The sequence below is a fragment of the Xenopus laevis genome, chromosome 2L (assembly GCF_017654675.1).
Source record: "Xenopus laevis strain J_2021 chromosome 2L, Xenopus_laevis_v10.1, whole genome shotgun sequence".
Taxonomy (NCBI): Eukaryota; Metazoa; Chordata; class Amphibia; order Anura; family Pipidae; genus Xenopus; species Xenopus laevis.
In genome coordinates, this window is record NC_054373.1 from 119,255,591 (window position 1) to 119,267,806 (window position 12,216).

The 12,216-nt window shown below is 40.0% G+C and overlaps 2 protein-coding genes across 2 annotated transcripts in view; both read left to right on the plus strand.

Moving 5' to 3' along the window:
* Window positions 1–11,699, plus strand: part of nipa1.L (NIPA magnesium transporter 1 L homeolog) — a gene marked incomplete at both ends in the record, with an annotated part of 29,200 nt that extends 17,501 nt beyond the window's left edge. The window contains 1 exon segment of the mRNA NM_001095784.1: window positions 11,679–11,699.
* nipa2.L (NIPA magnesium transporter 2 L homeolog) lies at window positions 161–11,796 on the plus strand. The gene is made up of 7 exons (XM_041582380.1): window positions 161–314; window positions 1,505–1,596; window positions 5,449–5,697; window positions 6,803–6,859; window positions 8,071–8,161; window positions 9,371–9,531; window positions 10,534–11,796. Exons 3-7 carry the CDS (start codon window positions 5,559–5,561, stop codon window positions 11,172–11,174), a joined length of 1,089 nt encoding a protein of 362 aa, XP_041438314.1. The 5' UTR covers window positions 161–314; window positions 1,505–1,596; window positions 5,449–5,558; the 3' UTR covers window positions 11,175–11,796.
* The last annotated feature ends 420 nt before the right edge of the window (window positions 11,797–12,216 follow it).

A 12,216-nucleotide genomic window follows, 5' to 3' on the forward strand; every position in this document is an offset into this window, starting at 1 on the left:
AACCATAATAATTAAAGTCTGTGTTCTGTCTGTGCCAAATATTGTAAAATGGACATGGTAGTTAGGAGCTGCAGTGTGTGCAGCAGAGAGAATAAAAATTGTAAGCGAATAACTAGCACAGCCTTCCCCCTATTCCTAGCAGTTACACTTGTACGCCCTGGCCTTGGCCTCGCATTCTCGCGTGATGAGATTTGTGACGTCGCGATTAGGTGTCCGGCAGGAAGCGCGGCGCTGGACATTGAGGGCGCTGCGGGACGTTTAAACAACGATTCGGTTCTGTGTTGAGAAAACCGAGAGTGTTGGGCGGAATGCAGGTATGAGCTGTTGCTTCCAGGAATGTATATTGCGCTTGTTTGTTGCTTGTTATCCACGTACAGTGTGACATAGACTTGCTGGGATACACTCCTTGCTCATTAATTCATGGCTTCACTTCTCTGTGCCCGGAAGTACCCGCGGGGAATGCTGGGTTTCTCTCACTGTAGCCCCATCTATTGTTATCTACATGATCTGCTCCCTTCTCTTGTTCCATATTTGCTCAGGGAGTTGCCATGCCTCCCCATAATCCACGGCTGACAAAGGAATCTGTACTTCAGCATCAGTAATGGAGCCCTGGAACAGTGCATAGTCTTGTCACTTCACTGTGTCCCATGTTTCCCTATTGTATACACACCAGCACACCTCTTACTGCCCCATAAAGCAACAATGAAAAAGAATAGTGTGTGGACTGCTTTCTGGTCAATTGTCTCTAGCCCTCCTGTCCCATATCTTCAATATCTGACAACCTGAACAACCAATAGCCAATCCGCTTGGACGAATGAGTCAAAATCACTGAATAGTTTTGCAACTTGCTATATCAAACAACATTTTTGGCTACCGTTTTAATCAGAAAATGTAGTGGAACAATGGAAAGATCTATTTTATTACACCAAAGATGTTTGTTGCTCTATATGGTTTCAGCAGAGGACCCTGCTTCCAGTGAAAGCACCTTTTAGGGTCGGGGCACACACTCAGATTCAGGGAGATTAGTCACCCGGCGACAAATTTCCACTTCTTTGGGCAACTAATCTCCTCAAACTGCTTCCCGCCGTCTAGAATGTTAATCACCGGCAGGATGGCACTCGGAACGATTCGTTTTCCCGAAGTTGCCTCACGAGGAAACTTCAGGCGACTTTGGAAAACGAAGCTCTCCGCGTGCCATTCCGCTGGCGATTTACATTCTAGCAGGCGGGAGGTAGTTCAGGGAGATTTGTTGCCCCTGAAGAAGAGGAGATTTGTCACCGGGCGACTAATCTCCCTGAATCTGAGCGTGTGCCCTGACCCTTAATGGTATTGTGATATTACTGTCAATTCTGTGCATCCTAGAAAGGTCTTGGGTATATATTCTCCCTGGTTTCAGAATGAGACTCAGGTGTCCCGGAAACTATCGATCATGTAGTGTATTTCATTGACTATTTACACAATTCCCTAACACATATCCTTATTTTTTTTTATTTGTACTTCACAGGCTATTCACTTTGAACAAGATGTCTGCTGAATATTTTGACTTGATTAGCACAATCAAGGTTTGACTGCAAATGGCTGAACACAGACATTCAGGTACAGTGTTTTGTTAGGTACATGTACTATGCCCTTAGCTATCCTTAGCTAAAGATTGTAGATTTTATATATAGCAGACTTCATCTACACTGCCAGTATCAGGATTATCTATGAGACATGTCACTTGAGTATTTGTAAAATTGTTTCTAAAGCAAAATACTCAATATAAAATGAAAATGTTCATTTTCAGTGCACAGTGCTCTTATAGATAAACTCAAAAGTAATATGCTTAAACAATACACATTCAGTTGCATGAGACAGCTAAGCAGATCCACTATTCGGAGTTCCTCATTAGCATTAGAGATGTGTGCGGGGAAGAACTTTTCTGTTTGATAGATTTATAGTATACTCTGCTTCTTTTAGGACAGAGCTTGACTCTGTTTGGGGCACCTGTTTCTTTGTTTTTGGTACAGAACATCATGTTAACATTATACTTTTTACAAACAGATCAGAAGCTTCCACCATACTGTATGTTTTAGTGCATTTCAATACACACAGTGCAGTCATTAATATAACCAGTTTAGCGGGTTCAGTACCAGTGTGGCCTGTGAATAGTATTTGACATCACATTTTAGGGAAGTAAAAGAGACTTAGCCATCTAACTTTAAACACTACTGCCCATTTCCACCTCAGGTATTCTGTCAGCTCAGTCATTCTTGTGTAACTAGACATCTTACATATGAAGCAGATGTTAATGATTAATCCAGGAATAGTGAGATGCCATCACACTGTTGGGATTTGTTTCCAATGTATTACATTGGGCCAACATGGGCCATTATCCTTATTTTTTAGTACAGGGATCACCAGACTTTATTAATGTAAGGACTACTTTTTAGTTTAGTTAGGGCATGAGGGTTTAAATAAACTAGTTTTTTCAAGCCATTTAATTTCAAATCTGAGAGTATGTAGAAGTATTACTAATGGAGTTATTTAGGCATCTGTGATCTACTTAACCCATGTTTTATTAGGTCTATATTATATTATTTTATTGTCTACTAGCTTACTGAGCAATGTGTAGTTTATCTCCCTTTAAGGTTGAAGGGTTATTCTGGTTTAGCAACTTTGAACCACGCTTCAGCGGTCTATAAAAGGTTATAACAGCATAATCACAAAAGTACCTTGTACTATGACGGTCCCTTTTGATAGTATTTGAATTGCAGCAACAAAGGATGGCATGGAGTTTACCCCCAGGTGTTGTAAATACATTTCAATAAGATTTTCCTCTGCGTTGCTTCTCTATAAGCACTACACCTGCCTGCTTGTGAAGGCTTTTCAGGAAAAAACTGTGTACTGAACAATTATTTAAAAGCTTAAACCATAAAATATTGTAGATCTCTTTTAAGCATCTCACAGAAATGAGAGAATATCAATGAAAATCATCACATGTAAAATAGTGAATAGTGTATGTATATTTTCATGGTGCAGTATGGAACATACATGTGTAAAATGTAACTGTTGTGCAAATACTGTACCTTCTTCCGATGACCTTTGCACATTGTAACCAGTAGTTATGGTCTGTTTTTAATGCTTTCACCTACATTTCCCAGACCTTAAAGCAAATTTGCTTATTTGGACTGGTGAGAGTCCCTGTGCAACCATCTTTGTGAAATGCATATATGTCCTCTGCTTCCCATGTTTAAACTACAAATATAGGACCACTAATAAATGGCAAAACATAATGGTAAAGAAAAAATGATTATTTCCAGCCAAACAATGTTGTTGACTCGGACCCCGGCACATATAAGCTTTGTGTAACACCCGCATACATGTACACTTGTCTAGAATCAAAGTGTAAAATAACGTGCATTTTAGTGCATTTTAATTTTGACAGTTTACCGCTATAACTGTGAGGATAAAAACTGGGCTATTCTTTTCATCAGTGTATGAAGAATTATATATTAGTTTTGAATACATGGTAATTGTAGTAATTCTAGCAGTAATAATGTCAGAATAATACACATATTATAAGGTTATTGTTTAGGCATTTTGACTGTTTTCAGCTAGTGGTTCTTAGGGCATTGGCAACAGCATTAAAAGGGTTGTTTATCTTTGAGTTAACCTTTAGTGTGATGTAGAGAGTGGGATTCTGAAACAATTTGCAGTTGGGTTTCATTGTTTATTATTTGTGGTTTTTGAGTTATTTCACTTTTTATTCAACCGCTCTCAGTTTGCAATTTCAGATATCTGGTTGCTAGGGTCCAAATTACTCTAGCAACCATGCACTGATTTGAATAAGGGACTGAAATATGAATAGAAGAGGGCCTGAATAAAAAGAAGAGTAATGAAAAGTAACAATAACAGTACATTGGCAGCCTTACAGAGCATTTATTTTTTAGATGAGGTCAGCGACCCCCATTTAAAATCTGTGGTTGGGTCAGAAGAAAAAGGCAAATAATTAAATAATAAAAAGAAATAATGAAGACCATTTGAAAAGTTGCTTGGAATTGGTCATTCTATAACATACTAAAAGTTATCTTAAAGGTGCCCCACCCCTTTAAGCTTCTTTTATGCATACAGTCAAGATTGGCCTGTTTGCGTCGTTATTCTAATTAACCGTAGCCAGGTTTGATTGACACTGCAACATTAAATGAGTTGAAGGTACATAGTATTTCCTGTATAAGATAAACTGAGTCACTATAAAAAGTGTAGCAATTGTTGCCTACTATAAATACGTTGCATAGGACACTACATACCTGTTGCATTAGTAATGTGGCACACGTTCAGAGATCCACTTACAGACAGTCGCTGCTTACTGAAATGTAATATCTCTATTGTGGAATTGTACTTGCAGAATACCTGCATTGGGACGCCGTTTTTGAACTTTAATTTTATTTTTAACTTACTCAGTAGAAGCTGGTTGTGTATTTTAATTCCTGTACTTTCTTCTGACCATAGTGTCACTGTGCTCCGTGTACTGCCATTCATAAACCAAGTGGAGCTATAGAACAAATGCTACGTCTATATTGTAATTAATTACATGTGTACATAATTAAACATACAGAAAACCCACATACGCTGTCTTTGTCAAATATGTTTGTATCCGGTCAGTTTGATTGGGCACAGCATAAAAATATATAATTTCTTTTGTGTACCAATTCTTGCTGCGGCTGTTAATTGTCCCGAAGTGCTTCTATCCCCAAATGGTATGAGCCAACACTCTAATTCAATTTGCGCTCTAATCAAATTCATTTAGAGCTGTGCATTTCATAATGATGAATTTCCTTGGTTTATAGCAATACACTCAGTGTAACACATAAAATGAGCCTGTTTCATTAGCCAATAATTGTTTAAAGGGGTGGTTCACCTTTACGTTAACTTTTAGTATGTTATGGAATGAATAATTCTAAGCAGCTTTTGGTTGTCATTATTTTTTATAGTTTTTTGAATTATTTTCCTTCTTCTGCTCTGTAAGGGTAAGGCCACACGAGGAGATTCGGGGAGATTTTGTTGCCTGGCGACTAATTGCCTCGTCTTTTGAGCGACTATCTCCCCGAACTGCCTCAGCGTTTTCCCCCATAGGCTACAATGCAAAGTCGCCTGCGCTAATGCACACGCGGCGATGCATTTTCTATAGTCGCCCGAAGTTACCTTGAGGATTAAAACCTAGCATTATCTGTGCCTGGGGATATTTATAAATAGTGATAAATGATCTTTTGGCAGCTACAAAAAAGTAGACAGATGTTCTAAAGGATGCTGGAGGGGAGAATTAATTCTGCTCTATTGAGAACACTTTTTAAACAGAACCAGGAAAAATGAATCTCCCTCCTGTAGGGCTGTTAATGGCTTTGAGGTTTAAATAACAGCTGAATTTGGTGGCTGCCACATCATGTAATACAATGGTTTTCTTTGCAGGAATAAATGTGGGACCTACACAGGCAGTTGCTCTGCACTAATATCGATGCAACTAGATCTCTGGCACAAATATCAGTGCGGTTGGATTGGAAGAATTAAATGCTTTCGAGATGAGCCAAGATCGAGGAAAGTATGATTTCTACATAGGTCTTGTGCTGGCCATCAGCTCCAGCCTCTTCATTGGGGGGAGCTTCATCCTGAAAAAGAAGGGCCTTCTGCGCTTAGCTCGGAGTGGCTCTATGAGAGCAGGTAAGCCGTTCTCCCTTTGTGGCCCCGGGTATGATTTGCATCGTATGTTTGTTATAGAGAACTGCGTTCCTCATATTTTTTTCCCCATGTTGCGATTGTTTCTTTCTAAAAGTCTATTCAGATTTGTGAGTGTACTAGTAATATGAAGTCACTTCAGAGTAACTGCTTCCAGTAAACTTGTTCTTCCTCCTTTAACATTGGGAATAACCATTGACCAGTACTTGCATTTGATCAGTCCATTTCAATTTATTAGGATATGTTACGACTGGATGTAGCTCGGCATGTAACTGCAACTATAGACACACCTCTACAAGGGCAGCACTCTCCTTGTGCATATTCTGGCCAAAATCCACCCCATGTGTGCAGTGATAGGCCATTCCAATTCGTGCCTGTTTCTATACACGAGGGGCAGCATTCATTTGTTATAGTGAATTTGCAAAACTAATAGTATAAGTGTATAGAACAGATCTGCTATATGATTATATTTTGTTTTATGGGTATAGAGCCTGTGAAATGATGTAGTAAAGTGTTAGGCAGAATTAATGTCTGCATTCTTTATATATTATAGAGACCTATATGGGCCTATGTAATAAAAGGCACTAAGTTTGCTCAGGAGCAGTAACCCATAGCAATCAGCAGGTATCATTTACTGGTCACCTGTTTAAAAAACCTTTTTGGTTGCTGCTCCTGGGCAAACTTAGTGCTTTTTAATACATATGAGGAATAGACTTTTAATAGAGATCTCAACAGGTCCGGACTGAGAATTAAAATAGGCCCTGGCATTTCAGGTACACAGGGGCCCAATCAGCCCATATAGAGGCCCAAACAGCCCCCACCAGCCCACTAAATACTGACTTTCTATGGCTCCTTATAGCAGCCCCTCTGGCATTTGCCAGAACCCACAGATTGCCAGTCCGGGCCTGGGTCTCAAGTGGAGGCTCACTAGATATTAAATTAAACTGGGGGCTTCTACTTGCCCATGCCTAGTGATACAATACTCAACTAAAAAATCATATTGGTCCTATTACGTTTGTGTTACAAATTTTCCACTGGATTCTAAAGTCTAATCTTTAATCTGCTTTTCTACCTTTGTTTCCACATACAGGACAAGGCGGCCATGCATATCTCAAAGAATGGCTGTGGTGGGCTGGGCTTCTCTCAAGTATGTGTATATAAAACTAAAAGAATTAAACCTCTAACAGAAAAATGTAAATGTATTAGTATATGCTCAGTTTCAGATGCATCTAGTTTGATCAACTTTCTAATTGGTTAGTTTAGAAAAGCAGAATGCAATGTATTGATATTTAAGCCAGCATCTAGCAGCTCGTTATTATTTGGCATACCACATATTCAATTGCTAGATTGTATATTGTATTGTAGAATGATGATGCCAAAGTAGTCCAGAGCCACCTCCTTCTCCAAATCTTCCATATTGGGTCAGCCTGCTACACAGGGTACTTTAAATATCACATGCACTATTGTTCTGCACTCCGGGCACCACAGAGGAGATGCGAGATTCTTCTGCAGACTTAAGAGAAAAGGGCAACAATGGAGAATCCCAATAAAGTAGCCTGGGGATATGATTAAATATGTTTGCATATGTGTTTGAAGTGCATTTCAGTTTAACTTGAATGTGCGCTGGACAAAAATTCTGTTGTACGAATACTTTACCTCCTGCTGATAAACCACATCTCATTAATAGATCTACACACTGCTCATGCCTACTTAGGCTATTGCCAGATGTTGCAGTTCCTTATCCTCCGCTGCTGCTCTGCTGTTGTTCAATGTGCCTGCACCCAAATGCATTGTGCCAAAATCTCCCACGTCTGCACCTGAGCCAAAGCAATATATTTGGGTGCAGGCACATCAGACAGCAGAGCAGCAGCGGAGGAGCAGATTTTGTTTTTCCACAAGTCAAGATCTGCAACGTCTGCCTAAAGGTGGCCATACATGGAGAGATCCGCTCGTTTGGTGATGTCAACAAACGAGCGGATCTCCCTCCGATATGCCCACCTTGAGGTGAGCAATATCGGGCTGATCCGATCGTGGGCCCTAGGGCCCAACGATCGGATCCTATCGAACTGGTGGTCGGATCGCGGGACCGCATCAACGAACAGATGCGGCCGCGATCCGACAGGATTTTTAGTCCCATCCGATCGGGGAAGCCCGTCGGGGGCCCCCAGACACGGGCCAATAAGCTGTCGACTCGGTCTGTCGGCAGCTTTTATCGGCCCGTGTATGACCACCTTAAGAGAATCTCAGTTATTACTGTGTGATGGAGGAATTGTTACATCTGTAGGATAGTGCATCTTATACATTGTTGAAAACCCTGTGCTATATTTCCTGTGACTTATCTCTATCGTTTTCTTTCAGTGGGAGCGGGGGAAGTTGCTAACTTTGCTGCATATGCCTTTGCACCGGCTACTCTAGTGACACCCTTAGGAGCTCTAAGTGTGCTAGTCAGGTACTTATCTGGTTATTTTCTTCCTGCCAAGCACTAGAACATACATGGTAATCCCTGATATAGTTGATAACAGTAACAACAACAAATTAAACAAATTAAAATGTTTTAAAGTGCTGAAAATACAGCTGCACTGGTAAAACTGGTGTGTGTTTGCAACAGAAAATCTAATATAGTTTTTATAAACAAGCTGCTGTGTAGCCATGGGGGTAGCCATGGGGGCAGCCATTGAAGCACAGGATAGACCATAAATAACAGATAAAGCCCTGTAGAATCCTACTGTTTACTATAAAGCTTATCTGTTATTTACTTCTATCCTGTGCTTCAATGGCTGCCCCATTGCTAAACAGCAGCTTGTTATTATAAACTATAGTATGGTTTATGCTGCAAACACACTGGTTTTACCAGTGCAGGGCAAGACTACATTGTATTTATATTCCGGTAAATCAATTTAGTTTTAGGTGTTATTGTTCCTTTAAAAATAATGCTCTTGTTGATTTTGAGCTATTGGTGCCCATTTGATACATTTCCCTGCCAGCTGGTTTTCACATGACATTTGTATTAACTGCTACCCAATGATTTTTACATTTTGTGCCAGTTTAGCTGTAAACATCACCTGCTATTTAATATAGCTCTGTGTGTCTCAAGCCACATACAACTCAATTATCCTGTTCCTCCTGGTTCCCTCCACTATAGCTGTGAGCTATCTGAAAGGAGAAAGTTTGGGCCACATTGGGCAAAAATGAAGCTGCTTTCTAAATCTGAAAAGTATCAGCATGGGAGCAGACTGTCCATTTCTCTTAAAAGATGAAATCATGCAGTGGCAGGGGATGCAGCCAGTTCACTTTTCTGCTTTATGTGGGTTTCAAACAAACATTAAATACGGATCTACATGTCCGGGAAATCCTCATGAACTGAATCTTTATCTGCTGTAAGCTGGTGCCAGCATTGGAATGTTTTATGGAACTGTCCTGTACACAGTGAGGCTTTTGGCAAATCCCAATCATGTCCCCCCAGTATGAGGCATCCTGAAAAATCTTACAACTATGTTACTTATCATGCAATTGGAGCTGCGTTTAAGGTACAAGAATTAGAATATTTGCACCAGCTTGTGGCACTGGAATCTGATGCCACTATTTATTAGGTGGGTGTTTTGTGCCATGCTGAGACCTCACCCAACATACTTCATTATCACTTTGCTTTCCTTTACAGTGCCATACTGTCTTCATACTTCTTGAACGAAAAGCTCAATCTTCATGGGAAAATTGGATGTTTGCTGAGCATATTGGGATCAACGGTTATGGTTATTCATGCTCCCAAGGAAGAAGAGATTGGCTCTCTAAATGAAATGGCCATCAAACTAGCAGATCCAGGTATTGCCATTCTAATATTATCCTGTTGCCTGTGTGACAGTTTTACTTCCTTATAGGCTTTTATGTAAGTTACTAAGTATTTATAGGTATGCCAGGCTCTAAATACACTTTGTTCTGCACTGCCACATTAGCAACAGATTCATGAGCCAAGGACTGCTGCTTATTGTTTCTCCATGTTGTGTAAGGAAGGACTTTTATAAAGGGAAACGTTGCAAAGACTGGCATTTTTTTCCAGATCTGCTGGGAGCACTAGATTTACAGCCATTTCAGATGTTGGCATTGACACCACAGGTTATCCTTGTCCTTTATCTGCATTAGCTAAGGCACTAGAACAATGTACTGCCATAGAGCAAATTTTATTTTAAAGGAGAACTATCGCGAAAATGAAAATTGAATATAAGCTTCGGCACACTGAAATAATAAGTTTTCTAAATATAATCAATAAAAAATTCTGTAACGTTTCTGAAATAATCAAGTTTATGTTAACTAACCCTCTCTCAACATGTTTCTTTTCATTCTGTCTTCATTCAGGAGTTGGGTGTCAGATATTCAATGACAGTTAGATCCAATATATCTTATAGGGGTGGCTCATTTTGCCTAGAAGATTTATTAGAGCTCACGCTCTATTAAAATCACCAGAAATTCTCTCTCTACATGCAGAATTTGTGCATAAGGCAGTTATTTTGTTTGTACTGGAATCTGTTATTTGAGTGAGCTCTAATACATCTGCTATTAAAGGAAGCCCCACTATAAGATATATTGGATCTAACTGTCAATGACTGTCTGACACTCCTACATAAAGAGAGAAGAGAAACAGATGTTGAGAGAGAGGAACATTGAAGATAAACTTGATTATTTCAGGAACGGTGCCGAATATTTAATTGATTGTATTTAGAAAGTTTATTATTTCAGTATGACGGAGCTTATATTAAATGTTAATTTTCGTGATAGTTCCCCTCTAAACATCGACTCATCCTCTCATTTGTGTTCTCTTCTTTTTAGGTTTTTTACTTTTCGCAACAGCGGTGGTGATCGCCTCCCTAATTCTGATATTTGTGGTGGGACCTCGCCACGGCCAGTCCAATATTCTGGTTTACATCTCCATCTGCTCGGTTATCGGAGCCCTCTCGGTGTCCTGTGTTAAAGGGTTAGGAATTGCTATAAAGGGACTCTTTTCCGCAGAGCCTGTTCTAAGGAATCCTCTGTCGTGGATTCTGCTGCTCAGCCTTATTGTGTGTGTCAGCACTCAGATAAACTATCTCAACAGAGCCTTAGACATATTTAACACCTCCCTAGTAACTCCCATTTACTATGTGTTCTTTACCACCTCTGTTCTGACCTGCTCCGCCATCTTGTTCAAGGAGTGGCAGCACATGGCGACTAATGACATGATTGGCACCTTCAGTGGCTTCTTAACCATTATCATTGGGATCTTTTTATTACATGCTTTTAAAGACGTTGCTTTCACCCTTTCGAATCTGCCCGTCTCCCTGAGGAAGGATGAGCGCACGTTAAACGGAAACCTTTCTAACCATATCTACGAGCACTTAAACGGTGATGAAGAAAGTCAGCTCAGCGACAGCGAGCTTCAGTTGACTGACACTTTAACTTCCAGGAGGAATGGGACTCTGGCATCGTTTTAGTTATGACTGGATCTTCCCACCTGCAACTGATGCTCTCTGCCTTTTCAAGTGTTGCTGAGTGACTTCAGCCAGGATCATTTTTTTTTATTGTATTGATTCAAACACAACCATAAAATAAACAACAATCAGTGGCGCCCCGCGAGGGACTGCTCTTGTATTGTGTCAGCAGGGAGCACAAAGTGCAAAATCTTGGACAGTATTGTTTTTATAACAATCAACAAATTGAATATTAACCAGCGATATCTGTGCTTTGTCTCCGCGTGTTTATTCTTAACAACATAATGGGCGTATTCTAAGAGAGTGATGAGAATTGGGGTGGCGTTGAACCGAAAACCACATGGGGGCGTCCTCGTAGAACCCCCAGGAACCATGTCTGAAAGTTTTACTCTTAAGATTTCTTTTGCGTTTCATTGTTTTAAGTTTGCTTCGTTTGGACCAAGTCTGGGTAAATGGGGATTTTAGTTTGCCTTAAAACTGACTTAAGTTAATGAAAATTACCTCAGATTTTTGCGTTTCTGCTACTGTAAGCATGTAAGATCGCACCCTAATTTAAATGCTAAAAATGCACTGAACTGTTGAATTGCTTCTAAAACAATAAATAAGATGCTAATATCCTACCATACATCTGCTTTACATCAGTCATTCCCAGTGTGGGCACAATACAACTTGGCCTTCAGTCACATTCTTTTTTTTCCTCTGAAACTTGCTGCTGGAATTCCGTTCCCACCCACCGAGTATCAGATCTTGGGCCAAGTAGGGCAGCAGCCAAGGGATTGCTCAATGCAGATCTGATGCCTCTGAAGACAAATGATTTGCACCAGAAGTTGGACTTGCTGCAGCTTTGTGTGGGGTAGTATTTCTATAGTGTTTACACCCAGAATTAGTACTTTTAAAGGGATACTGTCATGGGGAAAATTTATTTTTTGCAAAATGAATCAGTTAATAGTGCTGCAGTAGAATTCTGCATTGAAATCCATTTCTCAAAAGAGCAAACAGATTTTTTTATATTCAATTTTGAAATCTGACACGGGGCTAGACATAT

Bases quoted from the DNA above. Each gene is read 5' to 3' on its own strand.
- nipa2.L (XM_041582380.1), top strand. From the start codon at position 5,559: ATGAGCCAAGATCGAGGAAAGTATGATTTCTACATAGGTCTTGTGCTG. The intron at 8,162-9,370 runs GTACTTATCTGG...TTTCCTTTACAG, and splicing joins GCTCTAAGTGTGCTAGTCAG to TGCCATACTGTCTTCATACT. The intron at 9,532-10,533 runs GTATTGCCATTC...TCTTCTTTTTAG, and splicing joins CATCAAACTAGCAGATCCAG to GTTTTTTACTTTTCGCAACA.